The 22,889-nt window shown below is 42.8% G+C and overlaps 1 protein-coding gene across 1 annotated transcript in view; it reads right to left on the minus strand.

Annotated features, from left to right (window-relative positions):
- Positions 1-5,833: 5,833 nt before the first annotated feature.
- Positions 5,834-22,889, minus strand: part of ANTXRL (ANTXR like) — a 58,149-nt gene continuing 41,093 nt past the window's right edge. The window contains exon 18 of the mRNA XM_005154117.4: positions 5,834-10,431. Coding sequence (XP_005154174.2) covers positions 10,201-10,431 — 231 coding nt within the window. The 3' untranslated portion in view covers positions 5,834-10,200. The remainder of the gene's footprint in view (positions 10,432-22,889) is intronic.

A 22,889-nucleotide genomic window follows, 5' to 3' on the forward strand; every position in this document is an offset into this window, starting at 1 on the left:
GTTGAAAATCTTCCAAGTTATTTCTTGGACACCTCTGCCAGCTATTGGTGGATGATCTAAGACCAGACCCTCTATGACACTGAGGTGATTAGATTCCACTGGGTCAGACCAGAAAGGATGTGTTCAGGGTCACGGAGAGAACAAGAAATCAAAACAACCTCTCTCAAGAGCTGGTCTCACAGCACCACAGTGTCTCAGTTGCAGAATGTCACCAAGTATTCATTCATGCCTCAACAGACTACCTTGTGACCCAAACTGTGGGTTATTTTCAGCACCAATTTTTGTCACAAAGGTGATAAATGAGAGCTGCACATTTCAGACATGGAATCATTGCCATCAGTTCATAGATAAGCTCAGTTAAGTGCAAGAACAGAACAGGACTGATGGACAGGGCTTGCTCACCTGAAAAATTTTACTCAGCCCATGTTTGAGGGTTGATCTGTGTTTCTTTAACAGAGATGTAACCATCAGGTCACAGCTCATCAGTGAGTGTGCCTGTATGAAGTGCAGTGTAGAAAACACAGCACAGGCTTGTGCATACTGCCACATTACCAGCTTGGCTCTGAAGAGGCTGCAAGAGGCAGGGACATGGCCAAGGAAGTAGTGGCTCTGAGGAGGGTGAAGAAAAGAGCCTGGGAAGGGAGAGTGACCATGGAAGGAGCTGAGGAGGGACTGACTGTGGCATGGAACCTTAGTGGGAGCCTTTAGCCATCAGATCATTTTTAATTGCAGAGAGCTACAAGACGTTTAATAGATGCTGTTGACTTAGGAGACAATCATCTTCTCCAGTGCTGGGCAGTAGGGAAAGCATCAGATTGCTGGAGAAGCTATGTGATGTCTGGAAGATTGCTTTTGTTAGGTCAGCATGTCTGGTTCTGGCCCTACGAGCTTTTGGGAATCTTAGCAGAGATTTGGGTAATACCTATATGACCAGCAAAATTACTGCATTGCCTTCCAAGTCAATAGTATCTAGGAAACAAATGTAAACTCTTATCCCAGAGGATTTTACAATTTCTATTTCCATTTCCATAAAAAGTCAACTCTTTTCTGATGTGTGCATGTATATGTGACTCGATTAAGTAGTTCAATCACATAGATACACATCTGCATAAACTGCCTTCTAAGATTACAGGCACACAGCACTATGGACAAAAGTAATCTGATCTACCAGGGCAAGCACACACTCCCAGCAGGAAGCTGCTCCCTGCTTAGTAACTGCAAATTCCAGCTGAGCATGTGGACCTCATGCTTGCAATGTCTCAGACCAGTGCTTTTCAGTGGTGAAGATGAGGAAGACCAGAGAGTATGGTAGTGATGTGGCCTACAAATTGTACAGGCAGGAGTTTCTCCTTTGCAGAACAAACAGAAGGGCACCTGGAAAGCACATGCAGTCTGTGTGCAGTAGAAAAGGCTGTTGATGGAACTGCTGGTTTAAGCAGGGTTTCACAGCAAAATCAGCTTGAAATAAGTATTTTTTTTTTCTTTAAAGCAATGCCAGTTTCCCAGTCTGCTCTGCAGAATTCCAAGTGAGCTGCTCCATTGTGGGAAATAAGCTGTCAAGTCCTGCCCTCCAGCCAGGCCTGCCTCCCTAGCCACCATGGCTGTCATCCCCCCTCTGCCATGTTGAGCCCTGTGCTGCCTTTACCAGAGCATGGAGTGCTGTCAAGGGCTGCAGTCCAAATGGCCACTCTGGGTTGGTACCATGTGCCATAATGTCCCTGTGCCTGTGTGCAGTGGCCTCCATTATGCAGGTGTCAGCCCTGCCAAGGAACATCTGGCTGGCGCTGATTCAGGTCTCACAGGATCCATGCAGGAAAAGGCGCTATCAGCTCTCACTGGACAAACCCTACAAAAACAGGCTCTGAGGCTGACACCTGCCCTTAGCCAGCTGTCTGAGCAGCAGCAGCCTTGAAGAGGCAAGTGCTTCTTCACAGCTCATTCTCTATGTGCAACTCTTCAAGAGCCAGCTAGGAAAGGGGCTACTGGGGCCAGATTCTGGCAGAGTCATCATTCACTTTTCTTCACTGCAAACACACTGACAAGTTATTTTCATACTTATTTCCTGCTGTTGAGTTGGGGCTGCTCCTGAACTACCAAAAATACCAGAATGCCAGACATGAGTCATGTGCACAAGGAGCCTCTCCCGCCTCTTCCCTCTGCCCCAGGGGGAGCTGCAAAGGTACCCAGAGGGGAAAGCCTGGCCAGGAGTGCTGAGCTGTACAGTTCATACAGCCAGAGCTGGGCTCTGTCCTTCCAGCAAAGGAAGCTGAGGAACAACAAAGGGCAGAGAAACAACCATAGCCTCATGTGCCTTCAGTAGCATCACAAGAGGGAAGGAAAGGCTTAATGCTGGCTGTGCCACCCCACAGAAACAAGTCTGTAGAGTTGATGAACCCAGGGTGCTCTGTCAACTCCTCAGTGCCCCTATTAGCACCAGCAGCCTCCAGCTCAGGGCCCTGGCAAGCAGACAATCATCACCAATGCACAGCTCAGGAAAATAACAGGATTCATGAAGGATGCAGAACACTCCCTCTCCTGATCTCCCTTCCAAGAGACCACTTTAGAGCTGCTGCTGGGGGCCACCTGGGAAGCATTCTGCCTTGTCTTCCCAGGGCAGTGCTGGGTCCAGATGGTCTGGGTTAGAGGCAAACTTGCTCCTTTGCTCCTGCATGTGGCTGGGAGGGAAATGAGCTATTTCCTATTTTGACCTGTGAGTCACTTCAGTGATGGAGACCATTAGTACTGGCAAAAATAGACATAGGGCTGGGAAACTCCAGAGCCTGCTGAATTACCGTGTTTCCCTGCTTACTTTTTCCCCTAGAGAGGGACAAGTGCTGCAAGGCGCTGGTAGTACTTGACTGAACCTGTTAGCCTGGGAGGGACAGACCCCACCAGGGTCTCTAAGACTGTCCTGGTGGACAGGCTGTCACCTGTGGGTCTCAGATATGGTCTGTGTGCATTCCTGGAGCAGGTGGCTCCTGGTGACACGCAGCAGACCCAAATCTACCATCATGATGACTATAGCTTGTAAGAGCTATTAACTACCTGCTGAAGGCACCTGTCTGCTGAGGACATGTCAGGATTTCCCAGTCAGAGCCAGGCTTAACAGTCTCACTGCTGCATTGGCATCTCCTTGTCACCAAAGTACACAACAGACCTTACACAGGTGGATCAGAAATCCAGAAAACAACAGAAAAAAACCCCTAAAGCTGACCAGTATTATCCCCTACCTCTAGGCATGCTCACTTTTAACTAAGCTGTCATTAATGCACAAGGAAAGAGAGGCACAAAGCAGCCACAGTTGTGTTTTTGAAGAGGATGAGCTCCCACATATGCTTGCCATATTTTCCCATTGGTTTTGGTTGTCCAAATATGCTTTTGATGATGAAAGGGTATCTTGGGACTCCCGTTTTCAGCTCAAAACATCTTCCTGTGTACCAAAAAAATAGAAACTAGAAAACATTTTAGGGCTTTTAGTATTTTAACCTGACAGTACATAAGCCATGATCAATGAAGAAGGAGCAGCTTTACTCAGTAAGCTATCAAATGCATGCTTGCTTATTACATGTGGCTATGTCCTGACTGCTGTTTCCCTGTACCTTCTGGGAAGACTCATGCTTGAAATCCATATCTCTCTGCCACCACAAGGAAAAGTGTTTATCTCCAATATGAGGTGTTCTGGGTCACAGACTCTAAGACATTTTTAAAGGGCCCCTACTTCTATTATGAAGAAACATGAACCCAAGAATCATAGCCCAGAGTCAGGATGCAGAAGGACACTGACATGGTGCTACATGGCAGTGACAGGCTGGCATGAGGAGACCTAACGACATTGAACTCTGTGGCAGACACAGATGGGGTTATCTTAGGATCCTCAATGAAGATTTATCCATGAACAACAATCCTGCACCTCTGAAAGCTTAAAAGGAAACATTTCTCAATCTATGTCACAAGCAAAACCACTCCACAGGATGTTCCATTTCTGTCAGAGAATTCTTTCATCTCAATCTCATCTCACTGTTCTCCCGGGCTGCAGTCAAGCAGCAATCAAAGTTATACCTGGCTAGGAAATTTCGTGTAGCCTCCCTCGCAGTAGAAAGTGGGGTCCTCAATGTGTAGGAGGGGGGAACTTTGAGGCAGAACCCGATGAAGCCTGCCATGAATACTAACACAAAGGGCAAAGCACATTCAAAGAATAAAGATCAGACAACTTCCAGCACGGGCAACATGCTCTGCCTGTGGTTTCCTAAGGAATGGGAGGATAGGGGAAAGAACATTTTTTCAGTTCCTAGCTCAGATTGCTGCAGCCAATAATATCCTTGCTACTGAGTTCCATGTAGCCAAATAGGGTATGTTGGTGTATGTTCGCATGTAAATGCCACTCCTGAGACTGCGAAGTATGTTTGATGAAAGATGCTACATCAGCGCTAGAGGTTATTTATAGACAAGTCCTAAACCAAAACCCTGGAACTGCACATTCCCAATCTCCGGGGAAGTTCAGGTCAATTCTGAACTTTGTTGTCTTAGGCACACATAAACCTAACCAACCACAGCTGCAGCCAGTGTCAGGTTTTTGTCAATGCAGAACAAAAATGCCCAGAGCCTTGGCTCCAGGACCACTTTTGTTTATCTGATCTCCATCGAGAACCTGGCCCTGCTTTTTGCGTAAGAAGCAGATGCAGGAACAAAAAAGAGCGAAGGCCACAAAACCATTTTGTGTGAGTATTGTCTTGCCGGTCTGGGGAGCAGAGTGAGAGAAAGGCAGGCTCTTTGAGCCCCTGACTCCAAGAGGGATGAGCACATGTCAAAGCAAAGGATTTTAGCTCCCATTAGCCGCAGAGCCAGAGTTTGAGCTGCCAAGAAGGGAGGACGATGCCTGCCTCAGCCACCATGCAGCTCCTACCTGACTTCACATGGCTACCACACCCCCAAAAATCAGTGCCTGCCATTTTTGCAGATGAGTTCACACGGGTTCAGGGGACTGCATGTGTGCAAGGACCAGCCCCCTTTCCCATTGCATGCAGGGCTGTGGCTGCCATGCTGGGCAGACTGAGTGCGTAGCACAGCTCAGCAGCTCTGCAGCACCCTTGATTACCCTTAATTGCAGCCTGCTGGGGATGGAGATTTTTGTGGCCTACAGCTATTGACCTTCTTGCCTGTCTTATGTTTCCATGAGCCCTGCTCCCCCCAGGCCCAATCTTCAATGGGCTCTAAGAGATACAGAGAAAGCATTAGAGGCATGGAGGGAAGAGAAAACTAGTTTCAGAGACAGTGAGGGAGAAGGTGATCTTAAGATCCAGTCCTGCATCCTTCAGGCAAGACTCCTGAAACAGCAGTTGTGTTTGATACCTGTTGACTCCAGGCTCCATAGGTATAGGATTTGCCATAGTATTTCTCTTTGCTAAAGTTTTAAGCCCTAACACCATGTTGTGGGTGGCTTCTACTTTGTTTCTATGCATTAGACAACTTTTCAAGACAGTAGCTGTAAGTTCAGACCCTGCCCATGTGCCAATCAATATTTGGGCACTGACTCCAGTAAAATTTACTGTTTCTACTCTGCTACGTGAGATCTGAAAGGGTTTCCAACAAACGATGGCTTACCTTTGACTTAATCAGGCAAACACTGAAATTCTCAGGCTAGAAACTGGAAACTGAGGCACAGAACATACCCTTGTCTCTAGTCAAATAATGAATGGGTAGCAATTTGAGGATAGGAATTCTGACAGCCCAACCCTACTTTCTCCTCCTGACCATTAGGTGGCTGAGCTGATCACAAACGAAGTACAGACAAAGCTTATCCCTTCTTAAAATGATCCTACAATGGAATTCTCTGTAGTGTTTAACCAGTAAGCACTTTTATTGTTGATTTTGAATCCATTAAGACTACATTATGTTGGATTATAACACTTCGGCTACATCTCCCACATTTGCATGCAGGCATTACATTTGCAAAGTTTTCTCAGAAAAAATGGAGCAGGTGCATAAAATGTATAAAGATTATAGGATTATAACGTGGAAGCAGCATGTCAGTTACAGAACTTTGTACCACATGTACCAGGAACGAACCCACACACCCATGTAAAAACTTCTCTGTTCCCCCAAAATCTAACTGCTTCCTCTGTCCCTCACCTCCATGCCCCAGCTATCAGCCCACATCCCCACTGTTTCTGAAAACACTTATCTTCTCCTAAAAAAGGTTTAGTACAGTACATTTTTTCCCTTCAAAACTAGAACATTTTTCCTTCACTACCCCCTCCCCCCAAAAACCCCATAAAATCTATCATAATCTACACATCTGTTCAAGCAGTTATATGTTAGGAGTCTATTGCATTATTCAAAAGTATCAGATCAGTACAAACTTCTAAACAAACTAGGATGACCCAAAAATTCCCATTCCCTAAAAACTACAGAGAACTGAAAATGCTATACTGCATTATCACACTTGCATGCATGTATCCTGAGCCACCTGTATTTATTCACCTTAAGCCCCTTTTAATAAATAACTGTCCAGCAGTAACATCCAGAAGTGTGCTGTCTCCTCCAAATTAAACTCTATATTTACAGAAGTAGGGATGTTTTCTCAGTGAAACGTGTTTTTCTAAAAAAAAAAACCCCAAATGAAATAACAACAATAAAACCAAACATACAAATAAAGAGAGAAAGCATATAACTGATCATGTTGTCTAAAGACCAACAGGAGTAAAAAACATTAGGAGCACCAGGTGCACATGCATTTGAACTGGTACAGTTCAGGAAATATGTCATTCATTGTTATGCTCACTCATTCAGATGAGGAGCTGATTCTTTTCCTTTCTTTCCCCCCTCACCCCCCCTTTTTACATTTAGGACCGTCTGCTCTGCAGTCTACTCTCACAGATGGCAATACATGCACTGAGGTTGAAAGATGGCTGTAAATATGCTTCGATCAACGTGGTTCTGTATCAGCTTTAAACACATGGGATTTCCATCCCCGCTGCTTTGCGACTTGTGCCATGTCACATCTGTGTTGTTAGCCAAAGATCCTCCTAATCCATATTTTTCTCTTAGATTTGGGGAAGCATTAGATATCCACTTTTTGCAAGTTTTGGATGATGCTACATGCTGGAAAATACTGGACAATCATCCCACATGAGAACATTAGTTAATATTTCCTATAATCAAAACTGACATACAAGCATACCATAACAAACCTTGAAATATCAAGACAGTTGGAGGGATTTTTGTCCATTTATTTTGAGCCAGGTCTCAGCTGATAGACACCAGTATTACTGCCTTGATTTCAGTTGGCCTATTCTGATTTTATTTGTTCCAAGTAAGTTTCAAGCTCAACAGATGGTGAAGTAGCAACCGTTTTCTCCTACTGCATTGTTATAGTGTCTGAGATCACTGCAAATGGGGACATTTCTACACAACTAACAGGCCATTTTGTAGCCAGTGTAGCATATTCATTGCCTCCCACCTTTGCAAAGGCAATTCAGTTCAAATTCACTTTTTCTTCTTCCCACTTTACAGGCAAACTAAACCTGCAGCGCTCCTATTGCAGAAGCTGCAGCCAAAACATGACTTACACACCAAATGCTTAATTTTATATAGTGAAAATTCTGGAAACTCCATTTATGCTGAATCTAATTTCAAATTGATGGTGCTTTATCATATAGAGATCTCATCACCTGGAAGCACAAACCACTCCTATTCTCGCTGCACTTGACAGGGATGCAGAAACTGTTAGTATCTGCTATCTCTGCAAGACTGGCTATACCAGCAAAGAATATTGCTCCCTTCAACAGCAAAAAAACAGGCATGTCGGATATGTTACTGTGAGAAGCACTCCCTAAGCCAACACCTCCATTCTTACTGGAAGTAAGTCAAGTTCTATCAACATTAACAAATACAAATCAGTACAAATCTGCAACTCTATGACCACCCTCAAGATCTGTACAGGTGCAAGACAATGTAAAATCTGGCTTCCAGGCTTTTTCCTTAGCTAAAGCTTACTCCTGTGACTGTGTGTCACACTGTCTGCAAAACGCCTTTCCATTCATAGCAGTGCTACTCTTCGAGCAACTTTTGTAAAGGAAGAAAAACCAAACAAAAACCGACACAGCTCCCACACACAGACACACGCACACACATGCACACACACTTCTTTCTCCTCCGAACAGAAATCCATTCTTATGAACCAAATTATGCAGACCCTATTCAAGTGACTAAAAAGAGTGAGGAGAGGGTTAAGTATACCCCAGTTCTCCTTTCTGATTACAATGAAGTCACAGGTCAGCAAAGTACCGGGCGTAAGGATGTTCCTCTCAACTTGCAGGACATTTTAATGCATGCAGAAATGCTTTGCTGGCTTAGACCTAAATTAGGAACTGCTCCAAGGCCAGCAGGCACCTATGACTATGATGTCACTACTTGCACCAATATACATGAGGTAAGAGCATAACTCAAGAGCAGAGCAGTGCAAGAGGAGAAAGAGGCTCTGTGGTTCTTCTGAGTTTATCTTTGACAGCCTCAGCTGCATACACACGGCATGTCACAGTGATCAGCATAGACTTATGAGAGCTTGGTATGGTGTTCTGCAAGTGGGACTTCCACTGGAAAGAGTAAGCCTGATCTCTCTTTGTACCAGTGCAATTTTATATGCCTGTAACAACTGCATAAAGAGGTCTAAAATCTGGAGTAACTGCATGATTCTGTTAGTGTTTTATCTTAGACTTATGTGCCAGTAACTACTGTGATGTGCTACACACCCCCACCTACACACAGATGGAGAGATAGGTATATGCTGTGTCATAATGCAACATAAACATTATTTCTACAACTATCCTAATAACACATCCAGTGCCAAAGCAAAACAGCACAGGAATTTGCAGCCACCCTCTCCAATATGATAGGTAGTGGTGAAGAAAAAGCAAGCTCAGGTGTTACTTTGATTCACTAGGGACTGATCTGGGCACAACCCATTCAGGTATTGCTCAGTGAACACTATTCATGGGCTGTCCCACACTCCCGCGTCACAAATTCCCACCTCTGTGTGGGTGCTCCCATCATTTTCTGGTGACACAGAGAATGGAGGTCAGAGGTGAGCAGTCACTATTTGGGAAGTACTTTAGCCAAACAATATATAAAACAGGGACAAAAGCTCATGCTGACACTTCACGCCATGCCTCTCAACCACAGGTAGACTGCAAGGTTACATTTAGTAGGATCTGAGCTGTCTAAAGAGCTACTTACAGAGAAATTCATATTTTAATCACAAGAGGATCTAGTTCTGCTTGGCAGTAAGATCAAAAGAAAATTAATCCAATTAAATTATACTGGAATCCCTCAATGCTGCTGATAAAAATAATACATGCTGTTTGCATATTACAGCATTCATGCTCAAATCGCGTGAATGTTGGCTCCATTTCAGAACTCATTTTCTGTAAATAAAAACTAAACATCCGGCCAAAATGTTGTTTTTTTTTTAAATTCCTCTGAACTTTGGACAAATCTGAACCCTGGCCATCAGCGGCTATCCTATGCAACTGAGTTTAAACATACGCAGAGATGGCAGGTTCAAATCCAATTTTCTCAGCAGAAAAAGATATCCCTCTTCAAGCTAGATTACTGTTGCTTGATTATTGGCACATAGTCTCATTTTACCTCATTATTGTTATAGCCTTCTTTTAAACTTCCATGGAAATTCCACCTGCAGAACCAAAGGCAAAAAGTTACCTTTGCAATTATTGTTCCATATTATCATCTGGATGCAGTACTGTTGGGAAAATAAAGCAATTTGCTCAATGAACTATGTTTAACCAACTTGCAGGTGGCAGCTATCAAAACAGCTGATGCATATGTACCGGCTAAAGTTAGTAATGATTTGACATACCAAGCCAGACAAATGTCATATGTAAATAGATCTTCAACTGTGTACATATAAAGCTGCTACTGTATCTAGATGATCACTTTGGTTTGTTTCTATATCCCATAGCTCTGAATCTATCCACTGAATATTTACTCAGCACGTGTGGTATAAATATATTCATACACTAAAATTGACACTTGGCAATTTTTCCTCTTTTTTTTTTTGACTTTTTTCTTCTTTTTTTGCTGACCAGCAACAAATTCTGCTATCTTTAACTGTAAACCGATACTCAATAAATATGCTGTGTTCAGCAAAGAGACATGTTTCGTCGATCAGGGTTTTGCTGCACTCTAAGCCATGGGCTGTGGTGGTGGGCGCGAAGGAGGAGGTCCAGGGGGCACTCGGGATGGGGGTGGTCCAGGAGGTGGCTGCCTGGAAGGAGGCTGCAGAGACACAGGAGGAGAATGATTCCTTGCAGCATTGTTGAGAGGAACTTCCTCACGCCGTGGCAGCTTTGGCGGTGGGCTGTAAGGGACAGAGGTTCCATCCGATTTCACTCGAGTGAAGTTCATGCATCTTCCCTGTAGGTAAAGAAAAATTCATTATCCATTAAAAGCAGGCGTTTTGACTCAGCAGAAGCTAGCCAAAGGGACTACAAGCAGAGGGGCCAGGCTGCACATGGAGATCTTCCATCCAGTGTCATTCACTGGGTCCTGAACATGACATTCAGACCATACTATAATAAAGATCAGCACTAGAAACTAATGCTTCCAGGAACTGTGGTGGAATTGTGTATGACAACAGTCATACCTGCCTTGGTGAGGTCTCTGACTAGCAAAGCTGTGCCTCATAGTTGACACGGGACTATACCAGAGGAACAACCTTAGCAAAGACACCATCTGTAGCTTTCCTTTTCACAGTGATGCTAGCCTAGCTGCTGCCTATGCTTTGAACAGTGCACTGGGATAGTACATCTGTCTTCTGTGCTGCAGTGTAAATTTGGCTTCCCTCACTAAAACCAACAAGGTTTGGGACTTGCACAAACAGTTTTCCAACAAGTGTGTTTTCAGAATATGTGTGGAATGCAGGTAGGCAGAACCTGATGGGAGAACTGTGGATGGAGATTTTAAAATAGGAGTAGCTTGGGTCTGAAAAAACACCAAGTACTGGGAATGTTCTAGTCAATTAGTGGGTAAATGCAAACATGTCAGGGTTTCCTATAGCCAGAGGAAAGCTTTGCACAGGTTACAACTAACCAAGTTCCAGACAGGAAGAAAGACGGACCCAAAAGTCCACCTAAGCTTTTCCTGTGGGGAGCAGCCAAAGGCTCCCAGGCACTTCAAACCTTACATGGCAACCTCAGACACCAAGATCTCTACTGTCTGCTCTACTTACTCATCCCATGACCCCTGACTTTTGTTACAAACTGCCCCAATATTTTTGTGGAGGCCACATGAAATCCTGCAGGCACAACCTTGTGTGAGGAAATGCAACACTTGGCACCACTGTCTCCACCTCCTCACCTACGGAGGTGGAGGAGATGCTTGTGCAAGAACCCAGCTGTCACAAGCTTGGCAGAAGTCTGCACCTTGAAGTCAAAAGGCCTCTCATTGTCATGTACAAACACTGAAGATGAAAACTGCCTGAAATGCAGGAGTGACACAGCCAAAACCCCATTAACAGTAGCTGGGATGTGGTTTCCAAAGAACTGTGGGCTGGAAAGTACCCATCCCATCTGTGATGAACTCCATCTGCTAGCACCTTCTCCTTTTATGAACCAAGCCCCTTTTGCTCCATGTAGCAATCATCTTAATGATGACAACCTCTACAGCTTAGCATAGAGGGGAATGTTACCTCTTTCTTTCTTTTCAAGACAAACACTAAATGGAGGAAAAGGAGAAGAACTGTTTGGTTTGTTTAGAAAATATCTGTCCCAGAAGGCATCTTCCCTCTGTTGTTTTGAAAGACCTGCAGAACCATGATGTGATGACACCAGAGGCTTAGGTTGCACACTGGAATAAACAAACCAAATTCAGCTCAAGGTTATGGCAACATCTCCCAAGCAAAATTCAGGAGAAAGACTCCAGATTTAGAAGAGCTTATCTAAGAGCTAAGCAGCTGTAGATCATGATCCCCACAGCTACCAATGGCTGTGATAACAGGGGAGTACATCAGTGACAGATGGCTGCTAAATCAGTGCTGCCTGGCATGATGAAACTCTGAAAATGCTTAGGGAATAGGATGAGTTTCTGTGGCAACCCCACAAATCACAGTTTCCCCTGGAATCCAGGCATAAGCAATCACAGGCGAACCACAACTATCTGTTTTGTTAAGTGACTTGTTCATTAAAACTATTTCTTTAAAAAGAAGGGGATTGCTTAAGTCTGTGGCTTCTCTGAAGAAAGCCAAGTAGTGTATCAGTAGAAGCTTAAATAAGCTCCAGAGAGCTCAGAAAATGATTCAACAAATGTACTAATCTCCAAAGGGTACCACTGTCCCACTTACTTGGATCAGATGGCTCAGGGCTGCAAAAGCTCAGCTGCAGCCAAGAGTTGTTTAAATGGGCATCTTGTTGCCTGTATGTGAGACCTACTCAGTAGTTCTCCATCCTAGCTTTCACCATCACAATTCACCACTGCACTTAAACAACAGTATCAATAAATAGGATAAAATCCTCTTTCTAAAAATCCAGGCTTGTTACAGTGCATTTTAGTTATGAACCAGGTGCAAGACAATATTATACTGGGGCCAGAGCCTTGCATGGAAGCAAAAGGCAAAAAGTCAAGGTCTTGGTCATTTATGTAACAAAGATAAACCATTGGATCAGTAAAACCAAGTCAATACTCTACTCCATCACAGAACTTCAGTCCTCACCAGTACTGGAGTGAGCAGCCACCCTTGTTAGCTATTTGTCTTCTGTTGTGCTCCATTGTATTTAGAGCCCACTTGGAAATTCAGCAGTATTTACTGCCATGCAATGGATGTCACAGATATATGTAACAGCTGTACTTCAAATACATTCAGAAATATCAAGGCTGAGTTTTCTTAAAGTTATTAATTTAGAACAGCTAAATAATCACCCAGAAGGAAAAAGGAGGAAGTCAGAGGTATTCAGAATCAATGCACCCTATGGGAAGAGGAAAAACTAAGGACAATCTGCCTCATAGTAAAAGCAAAGCTACAAACCCAACACTACTGCTTTTGCTTACAAGCCTTCCCTGCCTCTCTGTTGTCTCTTTCCCAAACATCAATTCCAAATATATTCATAGTCTATAATCAAAGGGGATCCCATAAATCTGTTTGCATTACTTTCACTTCAGTTAAAGTGATAGGCGACGTCAAACTGCTGCCAGTTTCTGCCACACTCACTGATTTGTCAGACAGATGGGTAATTTAAAGGCCATGCGCCGCATTGTGTCATGAAAAATACGGTTGGGTTGGGAGAGTCTGACAGATAGAGGCTTGGATGATCGATGTATGTATTGTGACACTTCCTCGCAAAAGATTATTGGCGTTAGCCTGCAATCTCATATATCAAAGACTTCTGGTGAATACTGGAGGAAATCCTCCTGAGTACTTCAAGCAGCCATTGATAAAATGAGGCCGAATCCTTAGCCAGTGTAAGTATTAACAGAGGAAAGGGAAAGGGAGGAACAATTGGTAATAGATTGTAAATTGCAGTTTGGGCTTATCAAGCATATTTCATCAGAGGATTTCTAGGTTGAAGAGTTGAGTCCTCTGCTCATCACACTTCCCCAATAACACAGGTATTCTACCTAATACGCACATCCCTCTGGGGTTAGTTTATAAATAAAACCCCATGATGTTTCATAAAGAAATATGCTAACCACAGGATTTTTAATATTCTGTGTTTGAAAGGACTAAGTAATTTCCTCTCCAAAGGCATATATAAAGGCTTTTAAACCATAGAGAACATGGACAATCAGGCACACTCACCTATGCTCTCCTTTCACAGGAGATTAACAGGGATTAAAAGCCACCTCCATTTTAATAGTGGTAATAGCAGGTATTTTTTCCAGAAGCATGGTATATACCAAGTGTTTTAGGGAAGGTGTCAGAGTTGCAAGGTGTGCTAATACCAGGATGATCTCAGACACAACAGCTGTTGGTAGCTGCTGTATTGTTTTCTAGGAAGCAGATGATCTGTGTAAATCCAGTTTTGTCTTGGTTTCAGCCCTGCTCCCAGTACAGCATCCATCAGATGGTGCGACCCGCACTGTGTACTGTCATTCACGCACTAACTGAAGGTCAGCATTGTGCCATATGGAGTTACGCCCTTACTTCAGCTCACATCTGCACAGTATTCCTAATGCACAATTATTTTGCCTCCCCATATGTCCATCTACTTGTTAGGCTCTTGTTATGCTGCTTGCCAAATTGGCTTTCAAAAAGTACAAATACTGAAGGAGCAGGATCTGCTCTTGTCCCGACTCCAGCTTTTATCTCAGTATAACAATCACATGTGCAATTCAGGCAATTTGTACTTCCAGGCAATGCCTCCTCGACCACCTAGGATGTGTTTTTGTGTGTGGTTTAAGCAGAGGGGAAGGAAAGGAGGAACCTCTTGAAAGGCACCGCATCATGTTTCTGGGCTACTTTCATCATAATTCTCAGTACATCATCCCCCAGTGCTTGTTCCCCCAAATTTTTATCTACTACTCAGCATGTTTTCAATGGAAAGGAACTACTGTTAAAAGAATCCAGGCAATTCAACGAGCACCCTGGGAAAGTCTCTTCACCATGATACTAAGAGCACTTCATCAAAAAAGAACTTAAAAAATCACCCCATCCACCAGTAGCTGTCCCTTTTCTCTGTTCAATTTAATACATGAGTGTTTATTCAACAAAAAACAAATCCAGGTTGTGTACGTAAAAGTATGCCTGTTTCTTATTTTTAGCTGCATTAGCTGACCTAATAAAAGATATCATTCCTTTACAAATTATTTTTGCTTGTTACAAATTTTGCTTGAATTTTCATTCACTCCTGGTTTTATTTATAGAGTCTCAGTACTGTAATTCTGAGTATCTGACTGAGGAGCTGGATTCGCTTAAATGCCTACTGAAATTTCTTTCTCTTTGACTTTGCAAGAATATGATACATAAGCTTTACATTTTAGAATGGATTAAATAAAACCATTCCTTTAAAGTTTGGGATTAGCAATCCAAAATACCAGGCCACCAAATTAAAAAAAAAAATAAAGTAGCTCCCAGTCAAAAGTACTACATGTAGGATACTGGAATGTGAAATGAACATAATTTCCTTGGGCTCAAATAAGTAGTCACCTTTGTCCCCAATTCTGTTTATGGATGTCACTGAGATGACGCTGCCAGCTTGCAATGGATGTGGTTCATTGGCATGTAGCTTTACTTCCTAAATAGCTATCAACAGTGCAGTGTAAAAGTGGAGCTCTAAAACTCAAAAGAATATATCCAGGTTTTTGCTCTTGTGGTTACAAAACCACAAGAGTGAGCATCTACAAAAGTCAGAATCACTTTAGCTAAGTGAATGTTTTGATCCACACACCCAGAAACCGATGGGTTAAACACCTTTTAGATCAGTGACTTGCGCAAATATTTAACCTTGGAAAAATTAGAGGACAGGGTAATCTCGGTCCTCTAACAAAGAACAAAAGTGTTGTAGCAGAAACACCTACACTGAGTATCCTAAGCCAGCAACATTATGGGGAAACTTGTTTAGCAAAGGTATTTATGAATGGCACAGATTGTGGATACATTAATTTTATAGAGAATGAGCTGAATTGAGGTGGTACAGAGTTTCCACTATTCGAGTTCCCTGGGCAAGTGTCAGGATTAGCAGCTGGCTCCTCATGAACCAGTATCTATGTGCATCAGCCTTTGCCAAAAGCTTCCTCACACTGCCCTGCTTCATGCTGACTGTGCACTGAACATGTCACGGCTCATTAAAACCTTCATGGATTTCCTGGGAATTGCACTGATTAGCCTGCAGCATACAGGCTAGAAATTAGTAAGCTGCTGAAACAGTCTGTCACATAAAACCTAAGACTGCCTGGTTTACAGGCATGTTCAAGTAACTTACCAACTCCTACTCTTGCATTTGGGACTCAGATACTGGTTTTGTGTTAAAAAAAAAAGTACTGGAAACATCAGAGATTCCCATATCAGCAATTTAGAGGCTGATCATGATTTTGGGTCAATAAATATATAATCTATAATTAATTTATAGTTATATTGATCATATTAACTTGAATCATCAATGTTAATTATGTGGTTATTGCATTATTCATTATAAATGAATTTATTAGGTTGTAATTAATTTTTATATGTAGCCATTTAAAGTTATTAGGTCTCAAATCAAAACATTAAATATCATCAATATAAAAGATTTGCTTGCATGAGAATCTGACTTTTCAAGTTACCTGCCAGTTTAATAAGTCCTTTCCTGTCAATAACAATTTTCTGGGGATCTATTTGGCACCTCAGCACTGATGCCTAAAATGATGATAACCTGAAACTATGATGAGGTAAGGAAAAATGGGGTTGGCTGAAGTGTGGAGGATTTCAAAAGTAAGGTCCAGTAAAGTGGCAGTGTCCCAACAATGAGAATTATTATTTTCTTTAGTGCTGCTTTTAAAAAGGAGAATTAGTTCAGCCTGTTCTTTATCCAGTGGCCTCTTTCTAAGTAAACTCATATTACTTCTGCTCCCTCCATCTGCGATGGAGTTACTAGAGGGGAAGGAAATCACTGCATTGTGGATTGTGAAACACTCATATGGTAATAGCCAGGGCCCTGAAATGACCTTAGGTACATCAGATAAAAAAATTAGAAAATGATGAATACAAATGCACATGGATGACCCAACCAGCAGCAGCAAACTCTACTGTGTAGCATGAGTGAGGTGATGCTGCAAGCAGTGTAACCTACTGAGCTCACTCAGTGTGCTTCACATTTCAAAGGAATTAAATTGAGCTTTAAGATGTGGGAGGTAACACAACTTTAAACAGGACACATGCCCTGAACCAGGAAGGAGTAGTGATATTTAAGAGGAGCTGAGGCACATACAGATCCTTCACACAGTCCACAAAGACACTCTTATTAGCAAATTTGATGCCTTTTCTCTTACATTTTAGCAACCAAACAAACCCACCCACAACCCAGCACCAGGGAGACACAGCACAGAAAGCTCATCCCTGCTTCAGAAACTGAGGCACAAGTCACAAATGAGAAGATAGCATGTTCCCTGCATACAGACTCGGAACAGATCACAGGGTGACAATTAAGCAGTGGTTTGGGTTAAGATCTGTTGGCTTAGCTAAGGCATGGCCCATGCTGCTGCCCAGAAAGGTGAGGGATGAGATGCCTGAGACCCTCTCACAGAGGCAAAGGGGGACCAGCTTTGCTTTGTAAAGGGGCTACGAGAAGAAATACTTCAGAAGCCCATATGCCCACAGACATCTTGGCTATGGGAGCAAATACCTGAGAAAGTAGGATTTATGGAGTGCGGAAGGAAGGAGAGAGCACAGGAGTTCTTTTTACACCAAGTGTGTGATAAACCTGTCCTCCAGAGACTGAAGGAGCAAGGCTGCCAGGACAAACTTGATCACAGGCCCATGGCATGCACTACATATAACAGCAGCAATAAAAGTCATCTTTTGGTTCACTTGCTGGCCAAGGGAAAAGTCAATAATGACTAAAAATCTTTCAGGTAAAAGTAATATGTCAAAATAAGTTTCACTTGGGCTTGAAACATATGTTGCTCAATTCAGAACGTCTTTTCTTTGAGTTTTGAACAGAAAAGGTGTTTCAAAACAAATATTGAAAACACAGACTTTTTCAAGGTTATTATTCCCACTTTAGCTAACTCCACTAATATGCAAAAATATTTACAGACTATCTAAAAAAGCAGGTTTTAGTCAAAACAAAGAGAATCATGTGGGAAATAGTGTCCAGATTTACTAGGGAATTAAGACAGGAACTGTTTTATAGTAAGATTAATAACTGCAGTATTCCAGACTACTGTAGCTTCTTTAATCAGGATACAGATAGTTGAATACAATACAGTACTGATAGGTTCTCAAGACACACACATCAACAGACACTACTTCCCAGTTCACAGTCCCAGCTGTGCATGGCACTGCTTGAAACTAGGAATGAGTCCTCTGGGAGCAGTCTATTCAGTTTGGAAACTAGTGCAGGAAGACACTGAAGAGAAGTGGACTACTTCCAATTTACCCTTGGAGAAACAAGCCAATAATGAGGAATGTGAGAGCAACAGCTCAGCCAGGGTAATTGGCCTTTTAAGCTAGGACCATTACTTTTCACCAAAATGAACTTTGTGCTGAACACACCCCCACCATCCAGCTGTCACATACCTGATACCACTTTTCCACCTTAGGCACACAAAGCAAGTGACATGGGCACATGGAGAACCCATCCCAGTACTGAAGACAGGTCTATTCAAATAATTTGCATCACTCCATTCAGCAAGGAGCTGCAGAGTTTCCAGCCCATCTTAGCATGAAAATGCAGCAATTTGCTACAGAGACCTCCTGAAAGAATGGCCAGAATCACAAGATATCTTGCAGGAATGTACAAAACATCACATGTCTTGGACCTTGCTGAGGTTGTGGCTGAAGTAACGCACAGTGCAGATCCATATCAAAGCCTGTTGATTCTGAGCCCTAAAAAAAACTGAAGTGGCAAAGGGAACAGAAAAGGATAACACTGGACATCAAAGTTAAGGTCTATCAGGTGTACTTTATACTCAATTACCAATCTTGAAGTACAGCCATGCCATACCAAGTCCCACCCAAACCTGAGAGGAATGTCTTAACCTAAGTTGGCACTCAAAACACATGATTTACTGTCTTCCTCTTTTTTGACAGCTTTTATGGATGAGGCTTCCAGAGTGGAGGAAGTGAGGAGTGCCACTTTCAGGTCATGTCACCTACCCAAGGTTATGCAGAAGCTTTGGGTCAAAAATCCCAATATTTACAAGTTCAAGACTCGTGACTCACATCCTTTGTTTTTACCACAGCACCACACACTTCCACACTTGAATGCTGACCAGACTAGAGTGGGGCTCAAGAGAGAAAAAAATGGTGGTTGGTTTGGAAAAGATTTTTCATTTTCCTTTGATGTTTTCAGGGAAAAGATCACCTAGAATGGGGATGGCTTTGGAGCATAGCAACAACAACAAACATCTAGTGGGTGCAACAGGGTCAGGTTTGAGGTATTGGTTACTTGCTGGTAGCAGTAAATTAGGCCACAGAGGACCATAACTGGTCTTGCTCAAACTGTAATTAAGTGTGTTGTGCTTTCCAAGGTGAATTATTTGACTGACTCTTCAGGAGCAAGCTGAGATTATAGCGGGCACAACAAGAAGGGCACAATGCTCTTTACTCACCTAGGGTGTAGGCTAATGCTGGAGACTTGGAGAGATTTCTGGTGAAAATGGTTATTATTTTCTTTGTCTCTGCCAAAAATGTAAGACTGTGGCCCACCTCACAGGCTGCCTCTTTGTTTGGAGTCTGGAAACAGATACAAGTATCCCTAACCCTTCTTTGGGTAACTGGTCCTTAAATGGCTCTGTTGCTGCCCAGAGCAAACAGGTGGTAAACCCAACATTCCCAGGTTCCTCTTGCTTCTCTCATAAGGACTTTCTTCTCCTGGGATGAGACTCATACAGTTCATTATTAGTGTTGACATATTCTGTACAAAACACAGAAATCATCTCCTCCTCCAAAACATCTTACGTTGAATGGAATAGCTCATTGGGAAAGAACCACCTTATTCTTTCTAGGAATGAACACACCAGGGAAGCAATTAAAGTACCAAAGTCCTGACATGGAACTTTCCTTCCTGTTCCAGGTACGTTTCCCTTACTGCAGCTTGACCAGCCCATCAAGTACCAGCTCAGCATCTTGAAGCCATTTTTTAACATCACCACCCCACTGCCACCTCTCTCACACAAATTGTTACACACCCTGGCATCAACATACCAGAGACAGTGGCCCGTCCCCCAGCAGTAGAAAAAAACCCACGTACACCTCCTCTATTTTTCAAAGGTCTGCTCCACTCAGAGTGCCTGCCTGGCCTTTAGCATTGCAGGAAGGGATGCTGTATACCCCAGTCCTTAAGTTGCCCAAAGATCTTAAAACCCCCAGTGTTGTTGCAAAGAGTGCAGAGTGTCTTGTTCCAGAAGCTGTTCCTATATGAGACTAAAACTGGCATATAAAACTGGAGTATATTATCATTAACCTGATGTTTATGTTCAAAACCAGATTAAATCAAGATGAAGACTTAACAGACATAGTTCATAAACTCTACAAGTTGTGCAGTATCTTTGTGTGACTTCTACAATGGCAGACTCAATTGCTCATTCTGCATATGGGAAACAGATTCTTACGTAGTTACTGGAAGTATGTAGGCAGAGTGCTAAGGAAGGTTGGGTAGGTTAATTTCTGGATGGTTACCCAACTCAGGAGACAATGAGGGATGTACAACTCACAGCAATCCAACTGAAAAAAGGTATCATGAGGTTCACCTCTGGGTGCTGCCAAGAAACAAATAAACATTGGCTGCAGCACATCTGTTCATTTGCACATGTAAATCAGATCTGAACACACAGTCTTAGTAAACAACTGCATGTTTGTGTGCTTCTTTTCTCAAAACAGATGTACCTTCAGTTGTGGGCTTCATCCTAAGACCCAGAATAGTCACCCAACTCCAAGCCAGGACTGCACAGCTTAGCCACACTATACTCTAAATAGGAGCATCAATGAAGTGCTGCCTGGAAAATGTCAATAACAACACAGAAGAGTCTATTCCCCCAAGGCAGGCATGTCAGTGTTGCAGTTAACCAAGGACTTATCCCAAAGTCATGTTCCCCATTAAAACAGAGAACAGAACAGGTTCATCAGGTCCTTTACCATAAATATCAAATTAAAATCAAAGTGGTATACATGCTTAGAGACTAGAGAAGAGCACTCTTGCTACCTAACAGATTCCATCTATGAAATGTTCAAAGTGCTGTTAGGAACATGGTCTCACTGTCCTAGAATTTACTGTTAATCTTGTCACTGTGGAACTACAGTAAAACAGAAATGAAGTAACTTTCATCAACTACAGCCAGGGCCTCTGATTTCACATCTCAGTGTCTTAAACACACAAAGCCAAACCTCCTTCATCCTGTTGTGTGCTAAGTGGCACCAGCCCTCGGGTTTTACCCTGTCTTCAAAAGAGCCTCTTGTGGTTGTTACTGAGCATCCTGAGCATTACTGAGCTCTGCCAATTACTACTTAGGCAATTACAACACCTCTCCAAGCAAGTGGCAAGGAAGCCTATTAAACACCATTACTTGGTCTTGGAAAGAAATAATCAGAATGAGCTCCAAATAACACTGGTAACTGGGCAGCTAGTGTGGAGTGATAGGAGGGTGCTGCCATCCCTGTAGGCTGTATTCAAACTGCAGACCAACTGTAGCTAGCAGCCAGAAAGTAATAACTAGCTGTTAATAACTGATAGGTTTGGTGTTACACTATTCATCTGAGGAGTCCCAGCTGCCTGACAGGACTTAAGTAAACCTTACAGCTGTAAGGAAGATAAAGCATTCTCATTATTATTTTGCAGTTGGGAAAACTAAAGCATATAGCTGTTGTGGTCAGCATTAAGATGAAACGCTCAACATTTGAGGGTAACCAGACCTGAGCTTTAACTTCAGCTTAAGAGTGATCACTTTCAAAGGGAAACACAGAATAAGGAACACAAGGAATTCCTGTTCTCATTTCAGAGGTGAGTGTTTATAATTCTAGCTGCTGTGCCTTGTTCAAAGTCCCACAGTAACTCAATAGTGAGAACTTGAATGGACCCAGAAGTCCTGGCTTCCAAAATGACCAGCAGCTCATAGTCTGTGAACTTTCTGACTATACAGCAGCCTTTTTATCTTCAGTTTTATGGAAGAAAGAAGGCAAAAAGGCTTTCAGATTTTTGTGCAACAGCCTGCTTCTAGTCTCCTTCCCGAGGAAAGGGTTTTGCATGTGCAAACTACAGGGTAGTACTGCTAAAGCATGTTTTTTTTTCTAAGTAAAGTCCCATGAGTACAGAAAAGTAACAGTGAAATCCAGGCTCTGTTTTCTGTTGCAGGTAATTTTCAGTGACAAATGTGAAATCACTTTCTAAAGCTTTAAAGTAAACAAGAGCAATTCTGCCTGCGGGGAAAAATGTCGTCTCTTTTTCAATGAGGTTTTCGGTAAACCGCGTCTCAGAATTTCCTGTGACAGTATTTGCTGAAACGCAGAATTGAATGGATTTGCTGAAAACAGCAACTAAGCAGACCATTTGAAAGAAGCATCTCACCTTCCTCTCTGAACATATTGGGGCTTTTAATGTTTACTTGCTGGTGTTCATAACATCACTGCTTTTGATCCATGAAGCCAAGGGGAAAAACTTGAACGTTCCTTTTTTCAGAGGCTACTGACAACCTGTCCCACCAGCTACTGTGGTTTCTATGAGATACTTCAAGATAGACAAACATTAATATTTCCCAAACTCCAATCTTCATGGCAGTCCTCTGCAAGCTCAGAATCAAGCTCAGGAGGACACCAACACAGTGATGGGAAGTCCTCAAGGCAGCCTGGGCATCCCAAGCAACACACAGCTCACCAGGCCATGACACTCTTCTTGTTGCTGGATGAGCAGTGTTCCTACCTCAGAGCTGTCAATCCTATTCTTGGGCCAAAAGAGTGACTGCTTGTCCTGTAAGCCCTGAATTTCTGGGGGAGGAAGGGAAGAAAAGCAGCCTTGTTCTAAGGGATCCATCACTGCAGCAATAGCCCAAATGTCTGTGAAGGCTTCACCTTCATACATTACTGCAAGGAAGAAAGCCCATCACTCCAAAACAAAGCTGGTAGCCCTTTTTCAATTTTTTCCTCCTCTGCTGATGTTTTCTGACAGTTCAGCAAAAAGCCAACCCACAAATAGCAGCCTATCTGCTAATGATGGGGTAGAGCTAAGTGTTGCTAGTGCAACAGAAGCTTC

This window comes from Melopsittacus undulatus, chromosome 4 (genome assembly GCF_012275295.1).
Source record: "Melopsittacus undulatus isolate bMelUnd1 chromosome 4, bMelUnd1.mat.Z, whole genome shotgun sequence".
NCBI lineage: Eukaryota > Metazoa > Chordata > Aves > Psittaciformes > Psittaculidae > Melopsittacus > Melopsittacus undulatus.